This window comes from Cyphomyrmex costatus, unplaced genomic scaffold (genome assembly GCF_001594065.2).
Source record: "Cyphomyrmex costatus isolate MS0001 unplaced genomic scaffold, Ccosl1.0 scaffold91, whole genome shotgun sequence".
Classification (NCBI taxonomy): Eukaryota; Metazoa; Arthropoda; class Insecta; order Hymenoptera; family Formicidae; genus Cyphomyrmex; species Cyphomyrmex costatus.
Window position 1 is genome coordinate 505,363 of NW_017280495.1, and position 18,863 is coordinate 524,225.

The window sequence follows — 18,863 nt, forward strand, 5'->3', positions numbered from 1 at the left end:
TGGCGCAATTTTTCTTTCGTCATCAAATATCTTTGCAATTAAATTACATAAGACATTCTTTTTTTTGTTCCTCAAATCCCATATAATTTTCCGAACAATTTGTGTAATTTATTTCATAATTCTACAAGCAGTTGTATAAGAGCGATCGTACAAGAGAAAGAGGAAAATGTGGTCTCGCTCGCAAATTTCTTGCGAATCAAAATGAAAAAAATCTGAGGCTGTGATATTGATTACTTCGTTAAATCCTACCCCCTTTGGTCCGCTTTGTCGCCGCGAGATTAAGCAGCTGTCTCAGTTCGCTCTGGCGAAACTTTTTGACCGATCGCGCTTCGCTCTTCCCTTCTCCATCTCCGTACCCCGCGTTGTCGTTAAACCTCCTTCGTCTCCGTCGTCGTTCTCTCTCGTCACTGTCGAGCAGGGTCAGGACGGATGGAAGGGGCGAGATAAGGACACGGCGGCGGGGGAGGGAAACGACGTCGTTCCACGCCGTAGTCCAAAAGCTGGGTCGCGATTCGAGCGGCGGTCGTTAACCTTTTTTCGATCCTCGGGATCATGGTTGCTGCGCGACCTCGTTCCCTACGTCCCAAACGATCTCGAGGATCTTCCCTCCGTCGCCGCCCGCTTTTGCTGCCCACCGCTTTTCACCCTTGATCAAATTGCTTGCTGAGAAAGTCGGTGCGCAACGAACTGGACGAACGATGGGCTACGAGAGGGTGGAGAGCTCGTTTCGACTTCTCGCGTTTCGATGTCATCTTGATAAAGTCCTTTTGTTAGAGCGACTCTTTTTGTGTACGCGTTTGTTTTATCAATTTTTGGGTAATTTAATCTTAATGTATAATAGGTAATAGATGATTTAATGATGTGCGTTGATAAGCGGGATGCTCAGAGCATCCAGCAAATATTTTAATTTTATGTTTACTGAGAAAAAAATTGTTAACTTGATTAAATGCGTTTAATTCGTAGTGATTATTTATACCTATATTTAGTTTAACAAAATCTTATAATTTAAAACATTTTATTTGATTAACAAATAATTGATTGAATTAACAAATATTTGCATCCCGTGAACTGCTACATTTAATTGAAGCAACTAATATTTCTTTTTTAAACAATTTTTTTTTCTCAGTGTACGGAAAACTTCCGGAGCTAAAAAAATTTAGCTAGTATAGATAAAAATAATTTTGTTGGATTATCAAAATAATTATGTAGGACACTTAAAACTGATTGCTAGAATGTCAAAACAGCATTATTCGTCTTGAAATTTCCACGTTTGAAATTTCCTACGTATTTTGATAATCCTACAAAGTTATTTTCAGATTTATCTAATTAGTGTATATTTTCAGATACTTTAGCAACATCTTTCTTCTTCTCATATAGTTACATTTTTTATTAGTATAGTTAGGTAATAGATAAATTTACGTTAGTTATAACATTATAAGGAATATGTACATATAAACATAACGTATTTCAAACTTTCGAGCAATTTTTTTGGACAACACTTTATTTTCTTTTTCCAGAACAAGATTTTGTAGAAAACTGTACTAGAATGCTGTGGCAACTCCACATTATTTACTTAAAATTAATTAGATATTCGATGATAAGCAACATAATATAAATTTGATTGTTAGAAAAGTATACGAAATAAAAACGAATCTTGTTTCTAAAATCTTGTATCAAGTGTGAAAATGCATAATTATCGAAAGTATCAGTTTGACTTTGAGTAAGAGAGAGTGATGACGAGCCTTGGCAGATTCAAGTTTCTCCTTGGTGATGCAACGCGCGATCACGGATTCTCCTTATAACACGATAATTAGCTGGGCCAGAATTATCGCGCGCTTGTTTCTCCTATCGACATATCGGCATCGTTGACTGCACGAGGTTTAACGGACGGGTCTCATTAGTCGCAGCTGCATTTCGCGTGCAGCTGCGACGCACCGCGACGATCGTAGTTCGGGTGCATCGCTTAGTAGCGTGCATGGAAAAGCTTTCCCTCTCTTTGTTCTTCTTTCTTCTTCTGTTTCTCTCGCGTACGCGATTTATCGAGCGCGGACGCGCAAGGATAAATAAGCCATGGCACATAAATACACGAGTCCAAGCCCTGGTCGCGGCTCGCTCGTTCGCTCGAAACAGCGAGAATGGAGAAAGGCGAGTAAGAGAATAGTCGAGGTAACGGAGGCGAAGACGCCAGAGATTTATTACGTTTATACGAAGGCACTGCCGTCTATCTCATATTAATACAATGATATTTCTTTCCCCGCCATGTAGGTTAAAACAGAAAAATTTCCGTGCTAGTTTAGAATAATAGCTGGGTTATTTGCGGTAAATTTACTCCAAGTTTTCAATCTAAAGAATTTCAGATTATTATTAGTATTGCATTTTTAATCTGTCATATCATTTTTCTTATCAACACACAGAAAATTATCATTCTATTGTTAAGAAAAATGATTACTTAGTTAATTTTTTTCAAGTAACGATTATTTTTAATAAACAATATTTTCTTGATACATAATAATCCTAAAATATACTTTTCACAAATTTTAGAAAAACTCATTATTATGTGTTCAAAACAATAATTTACATTTTTTTGAAGAATATTATAAAATTGTTCGAAGAAGCGATCCTTTACATAATAAGCAAATCGAATTTGTTTTAATTTAATAATTTTGATTGAGGTATTAAATTTATTTTAGGATTCAGAATATTTTTTTCAATAAATTTGATGCTTGTGATGAACTTATATTAAATTTACAGATATATGAGCTTGAAATATTTGAATAAAGTAATGATTATTTGCGTACAGTAAGTATTTTTATATGTGCAGTTTTTTGCGTAGATATATAAATATTTTAGAATTATCATTTTAACATTAGAAATAGAGCGGTTATTATTGAACGTTTCTATTTTTTTTAAATTAATATTTTTCGTATATGATAGAATTTTTAAATATGTTAATTTTTTATTAAGTCTTTATCCTGATGAAATATTTAGTTATTTTTATTATTTTGTTTATTTCTATAGTAATTTATCCTCTTGGCTTATTTAGTGAATAGGAAACATTTACTTTTGATGTTAAATTCTAAAAATAAAAATTACACGCATAAAATCATTTTTAAATAAAATTTTGATATGTGTTGTATTTACGATATAAAATACACATATAAAACTTTGAATTCTGAACGTCGTTTTTATGAGTGCTTTGTTTTCGATAAATTTTGCAGTTTCTACATTTTACTTTACTTTGTGTAAGTGTAAACATTTAGTCTGATAAAAATATGTTCCCCAAGGTATATATCCTTTATATGTATATATAATTTAAATAAGCAAAACCAGTTTGTGAACCCCTTCTTATATGTACTACAGAGACTTCGTGCAGCAAACTTGACCCGGTCGCGCTCAAACCACTACATCATTCCTCTAAAAATTGAATTTACTATCGTATACGACCGTATGTTCGGATCTACCCGTTGCGGTGCATCGCGATGCAACCGAGTCCGATGCGATCGGGTCTCAACCGCGCTTGCGATTGAGTTTATCTTTGTTCGTGCGCCATTAAAAAGTCGTGCGGTTCGACGGCTAGGCCCCATACGTTTCGCCGTAAAATCAGTGCGCTTGGAAGCCTGAGCCGTGTCGTACTCAGAGGGCAATTAAGATAACGTATCGGATCCGGCCGCTCCGATCGGCGTCGCTTGGCGTCCCGTCGCCATCGGCATCGCCGTAATCTTAATCGTGGTCATATTCGTTGCACCGGATACGATTTTACGGATGTCGATCGTGATCACGGATAAAGAGACGAGAGGCAGGGAGAGGCCGCGAGCGGGTAGCGTGGAGGAAAGGAAAACGCTCTGTCGGAATCTCTACCATGCATTCGTGAGTTATGGTTTATATTCTTCTTTTGAGCCGGCAGCGGTGGCACGGCCAGATATTATACTCCATTATTATTTTTGTATATATGATGATTTATATGCGAATAGGATGCCCGCGTGACTTAATAATTATCCTTATAAAAGATAAAACGATAATATCAATGATATTAATACAAATTTCAATTTATACCAACGTTTATTTATGTATATGAGAGCTATTTTATTGCATTTTAACTGACCTGGGAATTCTTAGGAATCTATTTTAATTAAAATTATTGTCTATAGCATGTGTTTTTATCCATAAAAAAGCTTTTCGGATCTAATTGCTAATTCTCTTCGATCTATCATAAAATAAGATTAATATAGGGACAATTAAGCTTATTATTTGAGATAAATATTTTCTTCTTAAATAGAAAATTCCTAAATTTAGAATAAATGATCTAGACATTGGTTTCGTGCCAAATATTATTGTGCATTATAAGATTACGGGTTGGTGCATTAAAGATTTATTCTATAATAAATGTAAGAAAATATTTAAACTTAAATTTATTTATATTATTTTTATCTCAAGATAATAAAATCATTCTTATTTAATTCGATGAGTCGGAATTATTCAGCTAATCTTAATATTGTTTTATTTTTATATTACAAGAAGTGATAAGATTAAGTACGTTAAAAATATTTTTTGTCTCGTTATCAAAAGTTCCGAGAGGATTATGCAATTTTTTTTATGCTACTAGACAAAGTCCTCTACTCTTCGGTAAATCTAACATATTCCGATTGCGCTGTGGTATAATGAGATCCTATATTTGGACTGTCAAGTTAAACGATCACGACTGTTTTTTATTTAACTAATACTTTTTGGGCGGTACGTAATGAAGTGCAATACCCCTTTGAGACGAGACGGACAGAACACTTCGCAACATCGTTTCGCTCAATGTCAACGTGTCAACCCGATATGATCGATATCGAAATTCTATCCGCGAAGCCTGGACAGTTGCGAGACCGATCATCGTAGCGTTACATAATTCCCGTTCATTTAATCAAACGTCATGCGAACTTTGCGATATTTCTATAATCACGAACGTGTGTCAGTCGCGGGCACACAATTCGCTTTTGAATTTCCATAATTGCGGATCGATTACCTCAACTCAAGTACCTCTGACAGGATATTAGAGATGTATCATAGCCGTTTCATTCCAAGAAGAGTTCAATAAAAAAAAATTAGAAAAAATTAGCATTTAGTTTCAAAATTTAAATTAGAGTACACAGAATAGATAACTTTAAATTACTGTATGTATTTCTTTTATATTTGAGAATTTTATATTGTATTTTTTTTTTATTTATTGTATCGGAAAACAATTTTAAGCTTGCTTCTTTAGTGCTTTACCAAGTTTAAGATTAATCGGTCATTCACATCTGCCCTACAAATGACGTCGCCTTTAGCTTTCGTAAGATCTCTTCTCTCTCTTTATTTCGCCGATTGATAGAGTGCCTGCGCAACATTGGATAGAAACAAAATCAAGAGCAGAGCCTCAGAGCCACGCGTTCGAAACATTCGCCGAGTTTGGAAACGAGCCAGCCAGCAGGTGCACTCGGTCTGAACGTGGAACAGACGTTAGGGTAGATCGTGCAATGTGCGTCTTCATCCTTCTCGAAGCCTAAAGAAGAGAAGAAGAAATGAAAAAAAGCAAGAGGACCAGATCGTCGAGGAAACGTCGACAAAGTAACGTCGTCAAGTGGATCTCTACAGTGTCGTCGTCGGTCACGCTGGCTTCCCTCGTTAATGAGAAGAGGGGCTGAGGCATTTTCGGCCGCCAGCTCTCCTTCACGCATTCGGCCTTCGATGATGTGTATCTTCTGGCACGAGAAGGAGGAAGTGGCAACAAAGCCGAGATTTTCCTTTCCTTTCATTAAATTCTGAGAGGGGCGACTTGACGAGGAGAATAAATCAAGCAATCTCGATGATATCCCTCGGCAGGTGGGGAAATGGGGAAACCATCTTTGCGAAATGAACGTGCAATTGTTTGCCTGTGAAATAATCGCGTGTTGAATGTAATAGTGGCTGCAGCGGCGGCGCGGCTATCTTGATATCATCTTACGGTGCACAATTACGACTCGCAGAACGAATCCCGAGTTTCTCGCCAGCGAGGATTTTTCACGATGTATTGGTTTCGCTGAAGTGGGAGTTCTCGGTTTTTCCATAAAACTTGTACACGGTATTTTATTACATTTAATTAACAAACCGCAGTATCTGTTTTAGATCAGATATAGGTACATAAATTATACGCTCCGTCTTCGTTAACGTTAATTTGTTTTGGGTGAAGATTTCATCAATATTAATTGACTCTGATCTGTTTACGCTACGATATATTTTACTTTAAGGCGACAAGTCTCCTATTTTTAAATTGTGTTCAAAGGTAGAGGGAAAGAGAATATCGAGACGCGAGTATTGAGGTATCGAAGCTCAAATTCCGAGCAAATAGGCATGGTCGCACGGGATCTGCCACTGTGGCTTGTATCCGTAAGCCCGGCTTTGATCTCTCCGAAGGCGATTTCGTGCGATATTACGAAACTCAATGCCTCGGAAGTTGCCCGGAGCTTCTCGTATCGAGGATAGACTTTAATGGCGATTCCGTCGATATTGTCTGGGGAGCTAGGATAGCTCTCGGAATCGTATCGATCTGCACTCTACCACGCACCTTATGTATGTACGTCGAACAACGTTTTTTTTTTTTTATATGTGACAAAAAGCTCTAAAGATAGATACGTGGTTGTAGCGATGCGAGAAAATGACGTTCTCAGAAAAGCTCGCTTTCAAAGAACTAGCTTGTCTCTTTTAATTGGTTACAAGATGTTTCTCTCGGCGACATCCGGCCGCCCTCGGAGGAGGTAACCGACTTCTGTTTTTCGCTCTCGATAAATCATTAGTGACTAACCTGATGTCATCTGACTCCAATTCCATCATTTATATCAAACACGTGAAAGACGTAATAAAATCGACGAAGTAAAATATTTAAATTGCGATAAACGAAAGTGATGATCCGTCAAAGAGTGAAAAACCATCGATTTGTAGAGATAGTGTTTAATGAAAAACGATTATTGTATTACACGTTTATCCATGTTATCGGTTTTCACACGTTCACACGTAGGGTACTTGCAGATTTCTCTGTCAAGTTTTTCAATTATTGTCGGTTTCGATTCACTGGCAATCAATCGTCGCTTCGTACGTCTCTTTGTTCGCTCGTCGACGGAAAGCGGAAAGTCGATACGCGCCTTCGCTGAATTAAAAGCATGTACTGCCCCTCCTCCGCTCCAATAATAGAACACTTCCGACGTGGCGAACTTAATCGAATCAGCGTGAAATGCTTGTACGTGGCTAATCCTGGGCTTCAGACTCGTTAGAGCCAGCCCGTGGGAGCGAAGGGTTGCCCAATAACAATACGAAACCGGACAGGCGTGTTACCTACGGCGATCGCCAGCGCGCCGAGTTAAACTTCAAAGCTCGCAATTAATCACTGCCAGTGTAATATCTGGTCGAACTTTCGCGGCGGCTTTACTAGCGGCTTACGAGAGCCGGAAGTTTCGGGCTAAGCTCGCTCTCGCGCCACGCCACGTATCCGAGACGGAGGGCCTAAATATTCGCAGATTCGTTTAACCGGCGGTAAATTCAAGGGGGATCGAAATTTTAAGTACCGGTCGCCTGTTTACAGACTCGAGCGAAAATCTAGTCGTCTTTAAGCGGGACAGCGAAATCCCCAATGCGCAGTTAGGCAAAATCGTATCTCTCAGGGGATGTATTTCAGACACCCCGGTGAGGAAGGGTTATCGTTCATTATCCTTTTCCACGATCCGATGGATTTAGGAATTTCTTCATCCTTTCGCGAGAAATGCCTTTTGCGCGCGTTACAGATATACATATATTAATCCTTTTTGATCTGTTCATTAGAGTGAGCAGTACAAATGCATTTTTCGATCAATGTTTATACATTGCTGAATAAAATGACATAAAATAATATTTCTATTTTTATACTGAAACAATTGGCTAAAATTTAATTTGTTTTGATTTCTTTCGACGAAGAATGTATATTTTTAAATCAAACGTATTATATTTAATTTAAATATATATTTTTTCCAACGAAAGAAATAAGAACAACTAAATTAGTTTAGATAAAATTGTTTTTTCATTGTATAAATATAAATGAATAAAAAAGACGATATTCTATTAATGCATGTTTTAATGTCTAAAATATATTGTGTGAATTTTTATACAACTTTCAGTTTAAGCAAACTGTCCTATTTTTATATTTATTGTCTGGTCGATTGATATTATTTTGCAATATAGTTGTTTTCGATATATTTCTCATTCCCTATAATAATTCGATAGTGATTAATTTTATCGTTATTCGTCATGTGAGCGTACGCGTTCACGCACCGTGTTTTTCGCTTATCTTCTTTGACGTTAGATACTATCAATCATTAATGTCGGATCACCATCGTGGCAGTGTCTCCAATGTGTCGATGACTTGGTCTTTTGAATTATTCACTATTGTGCAAGGAACGAAGAGGGTCTTGGACGACATCCGAGATGAGAGGGAGGAACGTGCACTCGTTCATCGGGGTTTGGCCCGATGCACGAACCGAAACGTTCGATCATTATCGGTGTTTACGTTACGGGCGATTGGCCCGAATCAATGGACGCCTTCTATTTCATGTCAAAGGGGTTACGCAAAGATATTGAAAAACGAGGCTTCCACGTACCCGGGACGCAGATGCGCAGCTGCAATTCTCTCGACGGGGTCACCATCGCGCTGCTACCAACCAGCCGTCGTCTGGGAAATAAAGAGCGTCCGATTTCCACGAGTTTCCGCACTTCTACCTCGACGCGACCATAAAATTCGACACCGTCGTCATGCCAGCTTGCCCTTTCACTCTACGTGACTATATAGCAGCTTGTCAAACTCCTGGGACGGGACATGAAAGTGCGTTGGGTATGGGTGAAGAGCCTATCCACCGTGGCGTATCCAGAAATGTAAAACTGCTGCCGGCTGCAGGCAAATTTTTTTGCTGAATATATTTAAAGGGTAATTTATAAAATTATTTGGAATAATTTTTGTTATTAAAATATTTTAATTGAAATATGTCAGACATCAAAGAATATAACAATAAGAAACAAATATAGTATTATTATATAAAAAAATGATAGCATAGCAGAGCAAAAGAAGCATCGGATGTGATACCATTAGACCGAAAGTATAAAACACCGAAAGTTAAATCTTTTACTAAACTTAATTTTTTAAATTTAAATTTATAATTTTTTTAAATTGTACAAATATTGTACAAATATATTTTACATTAAAGTACAACTGGTTTTTTTTTCTTCTTGTTGAGTACTCATATGGATGTGTTTTGGAAATTTTTGATCGAAACTTCAAACATGTTAAAATTTATATCGGCGGAACCAACCGTAAGACTTTCAGATAACAGTGCAAAATATTAACATCGTGTATGTTTGGTGTACCGCGGTGTGTCTGGCATGCAATACGGCAAAGAATAAATATGGAGGAAAGGTTTGGAGGGCCATGGAGCCGATCGTAATCACCCGGGCTGTCGTCTGGCTTTCGGCAGGCAAAATCGCGACTATGGTCCACGAAACCGTCCGGTAAGCTCTGGGGTAGATTGATTGTTTTCCGAACGATATGCGGCAGGCTTCATGCACACGTGGGATGTATACAGCGTGTCCCAGTGAAATTTATCACCTCGATTATCTAGCGGAATGGCGCGTCCCAAAGGCGACAAGATAAATGGCGCGTCGGCTTTTCTAAACTGTTTTTTGATACGCTTCTAATGGCAAGTCCAGCGTCACGATGACAATTATCCAATTGTACAATTTTACACCGAAGCTTTTAGGGTGAATTGACATCTGAGATACTGATTCATATAAACTTAAATCTCAATGCAATAAAAAAGCGTCTACTGGTCATTTTAAAAAATTGCCTCAGAGTCATTCTTCGTTATAATGTAAAGCCACGTTTGTGATGTAATCCCAGTAGTATGAACTCGTGCACGCAGGAAAGCTCTATTTCCCAGGATACTTTCCTTTGTCCTTTATTTGTGTCGCATAAATACCGAGTTTATACGGAAGAAAACGGAAACAGCGAGCGATGGTTTAGGGCGGAAGCGACGGAATAAAGAGTCACGTAGTGCAGTTTCACCGCCTGTTGTTCCTCGCCTTCGTTCGTATTCGAACAAACAACGGCAGTTTGTAGAGAAGCGAAACCTCTAACTTTTATCATCGCGCGTTAAAAAGTCTGGATTTTTCCTTCCATTTGCACGAGCTCTTTAATATTTTTCAACGAATTGTGTTCTCGATTTGTAGGTAATATGTATATTAACTTATAAAAAAAATATTAAGGAATTCAATTTTTTAAATTGATATTCTTATATATGTAGAAATTCTTTTAATTTAATCAGAAGCATGTAATCTGATAATTTTGAAGAGAAATAATTAGATCATCTCGTGACTGACGAATAAATCATTAATTTCTTCGAGTTTTTCGTAAGACGAAAATAGATTTCCGATTGATGCAAAAAAAAAAATGAAAGTCTATGTGAATTCTGAAGTTGCGCTGCAATGTCGCACTCTTGTGATGAAGAAAACTCGTGTTTAAAACTTTCTACGTGGACAAATAAAGGTGTAACAGGATTGCAAGTGCAATTAATTATCACCGTAACGAAAAAGTCGTTCGTATCTTCGGCAAGGAAGTCGTCTGTTTGCTCGGCTCTTTCGTCAATAAATCAATCGAATTTGCGAAAAGGCGCGAGGGAGGGAGTACCGGCAGACGTAATGTCGGAGTGCATTTGACAGTGCACTTATCGTCGAACGTGTGAGATCTTCGCGGGTTCGTTTTTCTCGTCACGAAGGGTAAGGCAAAGAGAATTAAGTAGAAACGAACGTACGCAATCTTTAAAGCAGACTATATTTACTACTGATCGACATTAAATCCGGGCTGTTAACCGAATTGGTCAATACATATATATCACGTGATACAAACATCACGCGTTATTCCTTCCGTTTATATCTGATAGTAAACATGATATATCACTGCGTACATGAGAAGAGATCTTCCGGTAATAAAAAAAAAAGCCTGTGCGTTTGTTTATTGTTAGATTTTTCATTTTGAAAAAGGCTATTACAGATAAATTATAGTCCGAATGTGTGTATGCATTCTCGACTGCTATTTTTTTATTAGATTCGATATAACATAATACTACTCTGAGAGGGAAAAATAATTGCGCTGGGTTATATTTTGCGTCCCCGGTATATAGGCGCAGCCATATCTCTATTTAATCTAATGGAGTGAAGTAGATTGGAAAATGAAATTGGGGCGACTTGTGTGCACGGCGAAGAGGGAGATTCGCGGTAGCACGAGCTATGGCTTCCTAAAGAATTAACGCGCGTCTTCTTATTTATAGTTATCGCCATTTAAAGCATATTTCCTTGCCGCGAGTACGACCGCGTTGAAAATTTAATGCCTTCCGCTCCTTCCCTCCTGCGGGTCGTGCGAAGATCGGCACCGAGAACGACACAATGCACCGGAGAACCGTTAATCGCGCCATCCTTTCGCGCCAGAAATCAAGTCGTTGTACGCGACGCAACGGTTCTCTCTTTCTCTCTCTCTCTTTCCCCTGTTAGAAATTTTGCCATCGCGTCATTCAATTCCCGTACAGAAAGAAGAGTTTCGCTATAATATTTAAAAATTTAGCTGGATATAAATCTAAGTATAAAATAATTTTGTACAGTTATCCAAATATAATTATGTAGAGCGCTAAACTGATTGTTAGAAGAAAAAATTTTGGCAACATTGTTTATCAGGGTTGTCATAAAACTAGAAATAAAAAAAGTCAGGACAATACTTTTAGAACACTTACTAACATTGTCATGTTAAATTGAGATTTGTTCAACAAAATATTAAACAATTTCCAAATCAGGACGAAAATATAAAAAATTTTTTAATATTATTGAAAGTCACAAAAAATATCGTGAAATTTTATCTGGAAATCACGGAACAGTTATAAAAATTAAGAATGAAGAATTTGTGACAATTTTGTTTGTTACGTTTGAATTTCCTACGTAATTATTTTAATGGTTCAACAAAATTATTTTCAGACTTGTATCTTGTTATTAAAATTTTTTAATAATTCAGCAAAATCATCCTTTCCGGGCGGTTGTCAAATCCGAGTAATACCTCGGAAATATCATCCCGGTCCTCGCCCAGGAGAGATGAGAATTTGAAACAGTGTGTATTTTCTTTTCACGAGTTTCCGTGTGACGTCACGTGTGTCACACATGCTGCCCGCCGTCGATGCGCGCGTAATAATTCATCCCTCGCGCACTCGGCGGCGGTCGTCGTGGCACTCGTGTCCCGCTGAAATTGCGGTGCGGCATAAATTATACGGGCGAAAATTATAGCGTCGCGCAAAGTACGATGGATTCTACATGTAATTACACTGTTTGATCCTAAATGATACAGACTAACTGACATCAAGTCTAAACGCGGAGTACTGACGTCGAGTCGCTTGACGACGTTACTACTTACATTAGAAGCGGGTTGGTTATATCAGTGGAATTGCCGATGCCACCCGTCCCGCTTGCTCAAGTCTTGCGCCGACTTCGATGTGTTTCGCCGTTTAAGAACCACGGGAACCAAGTAGAGAGTGCATATACGCGTCACGTTCGCGGCCAGGAGAACCTTGCGCCATGCGTAAAAGCACACAGGCAGTGTCGAGGCATCAGTGCCGTAGTCACGCTCGCTCTTTGTTTCGAGCGAGCGCGAGGTCGTTGTCCCAATTCTCGACTCCACGTCTGTGCGTTGTCGTCGTCGTCGTCGTCGTCGTCGTCGTCGCCGTCGTCGTTCGTCATCGATAGAGATAACAGCGATAACTCACGATTTAGCGACGCGCCGCCGGCAAGCTAATAAATTCCTATGCAGCTAGATCGAAAAGAGCCGCGGCGCCGGTAAAAGATGGAAAAATTATTATTATCCTTTGATATATATTTCCCTTCTTGCATTGAATAGAGGCAAAGTCATAATCCGATATCGTATTTTACGGGGGTACATTTTATTTATTCCTCGTGAACCTTCGTCGCTTTTACGGCTTCTATACGTATCGCGCATCTACATTATTTGACGTGATACGCGTGTTGTTAAAATAAACATTTTTCATACGTTGCGTCCGGATTTACTGTTGCCAATAAAAAAAAAAAATGCATACGCGGCGATGAAAGTTTTCCAAGTCTCGCATTTACGAGATCATTTGAATAAATCGAATTTCTGCGGTGTAATTCCGATGCATTTTGTGTGTTCGATCGAGTACCCGAAATTGAAAATGCGCGAGCTCAGGTGCGCACCCTCGTAAATAATCTCCGTGCCATCTGTCTTAATAGGTGGCCTGGCTGGCTTTACTGCTAGCGGAGGAACGAACGAATGCGGAGATATGTATTTGTATGTGTGTTGAGTGTGCACGTGTGTGTGTGTTTGTGCGCAGCTTGAATAAATAAACAATCCGGTGCTCCGGCTGCATTTAATATTCCGCGAGGCAACGTGCATATGCGACGATCTCGCGACCAAATGTCACGGTTTCGGACATACGTGTCACATGGAAAATGGAAAATCGTATAAATAAATATAAATGCATCATTGATTCGCGCCCATAGCCGATCCGTGTGACGTTTCGACGTCCGAGTTTATATCGCGCAAACTTTTTCCGAAGTAAGATAAATGTGAACCCGGATGGAGAAATGTATGAATTATGGCGAAACCTACCGTAGCATGAATTCTAAGTAATCTAATAAAGACAAATAGCATGTTTATTTTTAAATTATGTCAAGTCAAACCAGTTGACTGATTATAAATGCCAAAAAACGAGATGATTTTGTTAAACGATTTCTCTCAGTTTGTTAATAGGTATTTTTTTTTTGTTTATTATAATTTTTAATGTAAGAATTTACTTTCTTTTTAATCCTTTGGCCGCAATGTTAGATTTTAAGAGCACAGTTGTTCTTGATTGCGAATTCTGATAGATCAATTTACAAAAAATAAGTTAAATACGATCCAATATCTATCATAAAAATTATTATTAAAACTTTCACAAGTATGTAAGAGTTTTTTCAGATCTTTATACAGCACACTATAAAACTGCATTAAAGTTCGAAGGCTGAGGTTACGAACAAAAAGTGAAAATTTCACATTGTCGACAGAGGATTAAACGATTAATTTATAAAAGCTGAGCTATGTTCTGAACTAATGAGCTTCCTATAATAAGTCATTACCTAAATCTTAAGAGCCATAAAAGAAGTTGATTAATCACAGTCGAATATGAGAAGAATAATCGACTGTGATTAGTCAATTTCTTGTGGTTTAAAACTTAAAGCTTAGGTAATGGCTCATTATAGAAAGCTTATGGGATTTTAAACAGATGGAATTATATTTCGGAATGTCTTTCTAGATGGTACATACAGACGATTTATTGTTTGTCATGAAAAGCAGAAACAGCTGTCGTTTAAAGCCAGTCTGGCAGAAAAGAGACAGAAATGACAGTTTGTGAACATCACATGAAATCCACCTTCGGGAATGTAGGTATTCACGAACTCAGATTGGTTTCGTAACGTTTGCGAATTCTAAATGCTGTCCTCGACTCTTTAACGCCTCTACGATCACGTGAGAAATTCCGCGAGAAATTTTTTTTACTGTCAGAAGCGTACGATCTTTAACGGCATGAGGTGTGTACCTACAAAATTTTAGTAACCTTGGGATTTGTTTACAGTGAAAAATTACGAAAAAACTACGTTCCTCTCCGTTTTATTAAATCAAGTTAGACGACTCTAGGCGGTTCTTTAATAGAAAACGAGGCATTTTTCAGTGTACCAGACTCGTTTGAACCTCGGTACGCAGATTAGATGCACTGACTAACTAGTGATAACTGAATCTATATAGGAATCTGTATAGAAAGTAATATCTTTGAATAATACAACCACCAATTACATTTAATTAATTAAAAGATAAAGTATCTCCGAGTATCTCGGAATGGGAATTTCGTATGCAAAGTGCTCGAATAACGCAACTAATCGAGCGCGTTCGCGACTATTAGTGCCATGCGACTATGTAGTGCCATGCTCGTCGTATACACCAGAGAGCGCATACACATGCGGCGAGCCAGAGAAAGTAGAAGACGAAAGGAGCGAGAAAGACCGGAGGGGGTACGACGCTTTCCAATAATTTCTGCGCTTTGTTGTAAATTCCCCCCGCTAATTCGTGGTATTTTCTCGCTGTATTTTATGAGCGGCTACCGGCTTTGCCTCGCAAATTGTTTCCAGGAATTCTCCGTACGCTGTTAAATTACTGTACTTTCACATAATATGTGTGGTGGATTTTAGCTTGGCGCAGCGTGCCGTGCCGCGCCGCACTTCAACCTGCTGGAGTCTATCTTTCTCATTGGAATTTTGCGTTGCGCTTGGTTCCCGGGGAGAATTTTATTTTTTAAGCTAATCTCTTTTTATTACGTACAAAATAGTTTTAACTTTCCGCCCCCGTAGCTTTTTATACTCTGTAAATTGATAAAACGACGTTTGCTAGAGATGAATTCTCTTTCTGTTTCAGGCGATCGCGACCCTACCAAAACGGCCTCTGGTGAGTAAACGAAATTATATTTACAATCTTCCTCCTCTCATTTTCCAACAATACGATAATAGCGTCCAATTGCTACATCAAAATTGTATCGTTAAGATACACGACGTGTATACGGTGTGGATTTAACGACATATCCTTCGTTGACGAGGATCGTAAAAGCATACGATTTGAATGATGAAAACGAAATTAGTGTATCCTGACACGACGTGCATTTCGCTCGTCTCGGGGTGAAAGAAACGTCCGAATAGAGATATGTGTTTCCAAAACCGGTCGTCGTTTAAAAATTTACGACTTCGATGAGCTGGCGTTCGAGACACGTAAAAGCAAAATGCTTCAAGCGATATAACGCTGCCGAATTTCCATACACTATTTCTAATTTCACATAAAATTCTCCACCATCGTAAATAAATATCGAACAAAAACAAATCTTGCGTGTCCCGATATGATATTTCCGAAGCTATTTGGGTTGTCGATAGTCCATTAACGATTAAGTCGCATCTAAAAGTATTTAAGGGGTAGTTATGATGGCTGTAAATCGTTATCACATCCTTTTTCAATAAAATCATTTATAGCAACGAAAAGGAAATACTTAACGTTGCAATTAGTTATTATCGACAAATGAGTTTTAAAAACTGTAGATTAATCATCGAATCTCGGGATCTAATTAGCAAAAAACGTTTTTATTGTTGATGTGAAAACCGAAGCCGATGGATAAAGAGGGATGTATGTGCTCGACAGGCTTTAACTACCCGGAGAAGAACGAGAGAACCGCCATTAGTTCAAAAGTTTTCTCAACAGTCTGTCAGTCTGTTTTCGTCGACGCGCTTCATCTTATTCCGGTGAGCGTGCACGACTATTGTCTTCCGCCGGATTTTCGTCGGCACGAAACTTTTGGAAACTCAACGAATCACCACCAGGTTGTCGTCGATGGAGATCGATGATCGGAGGTCGCGTTTTCGATTTTTCTCTGATAAATAAGAATTTTTTTATGTAACGTGTGAATAAGTTATAATGTTTTTCTTATCGATTGTATGCCCGACGATACAATGAAAAAAATATTAAATCTTAATAAATATTTGTTGAATAACTCTTAAGTAAATATTTACTAAACGTAAATATAAATTTATTCTATACAAAAACCATCAATTTAACTATTGTTTTTTTTTATTGAATAAATATTTGTTTATTGTATGTTTACTCGATACTATTTAGAGAAATATGTAAATATTAAGATTTAGTAATTTTTTTTAGCCTATACTGTAAGTTTTTTGAACTTTTTGCAAGGGTTTTATTATCAGTATAGATATACAACTTTTTTCCTAAGGCGAAAACATAAAAGCGAAAATTTTTACTATTAAAATTAATGGAGAAATTTTGTACTTTCCGCTGCAGAGGAAAAAGTTCCGCGATCAGAGCTTTGAAGCATTTAACTAGTTAAAAATACTTTTCGAATTCAACCAATTTCTTATTATGAAAAGTGTCAATCGCACTTTTCGGGTCGCTTAATTACTCTTCTTTGTCACTTTGAACCATCTGAGCAGTTATAATTATTTATCCTGAATTGCATTCAATTACCCTCGTGTTTTAATATATGACAGTAAAATCGTTTATGCTCAAGGCGATGAAATTGATCTGATATAATTTTCTTAATTCCTTGATAACGCGAGGATTAAAGTTGTAAATGTTTATGACATGTCTTTTTATATGTCAGCTCGAAACAAGGCAGCTTTCGCGAGACGTGAATGCACCTTAATACATTCCACTGTGAGCACCAACGGTGCCATCGGCGGCAACGGTATAAAGCCGGTGTTAATATTTGATTTGCCGGTTGCTGGGCGGCGATGCGCATGCTCGGCGTATCTTCGACACCCTCTTTGCGTTCCACCCCCTTAAATCTCGCCACCCTTATCCATCCTCTCCTCTTTCTCCTCCTTCTCCTCTGCGGAGAAGCCTCCTATTTACCTATCTGTCGCCGCTCTCAATAGACGGGATTTAATACCGGGCGGTTGCCACGCGGTAAACTTGTGTCTTATGTCTCGCGGATAAGAATTATCGTTCGAGCGATCTGGTTTTGCGGCCGACGAGTTCAATGATCCCTCGCACAACAACTCGTGCGATGGTACGATATTTTATTTCGGATAATTTTGGCCGGTGTTGCTAACGTCTGGCGGTCGATATACCGCGATAATTTTGATGCAGTCGCAAGAGAGAAAGAAAAAGAGAATGAGAGAGAGAGAGAGAGAGAGAGAGAGAGAGAGAGAGAGAGGGAGGGGAGGGGGATAGCGGGTTGAGAGAGCGCACAGTGACGACTCGGAAATTGTCGATCGGACTTTACGATGAACTTGCTATTCCCGTCCATTCTGCCCTTCGTTGTAGCGCAGCGCCAACTCCCATAGAGGGAGGTTAAATGGTAGTTCGCGTCGAAACTTTTTTCCCCTACATTTATAAAACCCGAGTATCGATTAACCTTTGTGAGTGACGTGGCGAATTTAACAATCGTGCTTCTTTTTTTAACGGAGATTTATTAATATCGTCCTCTTATGTGGCAGAAAATGGTCTTTAGACTGCAATCAAGCATAACTTTGTTTTTACCTACTTGCCCGACACTTTTCCATATAAAATGCATCGTGATGCATCTGTTGTACCACGTCGGTCACTAACGTATCATTGCGCGTCTCCTCGCGTGTTAATGTTTAGTACGTCGTATAACGTTGTTAAAACAGGAAGTCTGACGCGGCTAAGCTAGGCATTTCAATGCATAAATTTAAATCCTTTGAAACTGGAATCTCTGCTTATTAGAAAAAATATCTAAATTTTACATGAGTTACTTTTATACAGCGCTGCTTATTAAGGGAACATTGAATAATGTTCACACATTATAGCAAAACATATTCGCATTTAGACAAAATTTTTGCACAAGTATTGAGAATTTCTTCATTCTCTATATACCTACAGATAGTTGAGATCGCTTCATGATCTTATTATCTATGTTCTATTAGAAAAAATTGTGTATTGTATCAATATCTTTTTCCAATTCTATTAATATATCTCTCCAACTTGGATTATGAAATATTTTCGAGAGAGAAAGAGAGGGAGAGAGCAATATGATTCATATGACCTCACTTTTTTTGAAGAGAGTGACAACTTCATAGGAAGGCGCAGTCTATTTTTATTACGTTTATGTATACGCCTAGGATATCTAAGACATTTAAATGTCACGAGCATTTAAATGTATTGCTCTTCACTCTCTATAGTAGAAAGCCAAACATTTCCGTTCGTCGAAAAAATTATTTTAACGATTATTTCGTTA

The 18,863-nt window shown here is 38.2% G+C and overlaps 1 protein-coding gene across 2 annotated transcripts in view; it reads left to right on the forward strand.

The window, feature by feature from the left end:
• The window catches only part of LOC108781851 (growth factor receptor-bound protein 14), a 240,160-nt gene that overhangs the window by 98,763 nt on the left and 122,534 nt on the right, over positions 1–18,863 (forward strand). For both annotated transcript variants that reach the window (XM_018549956.1, XM_018549957.1), the window contains one exon: positions 15,524–15,553. In XM_018549956.1, coding sequence (XP_018405458.1) covers positions 15,524–15,553 — 30 coding nt within the window. The remainder of the gene's footprint in view (positions 1–15,523; positions 15,554–18,863) is intronic.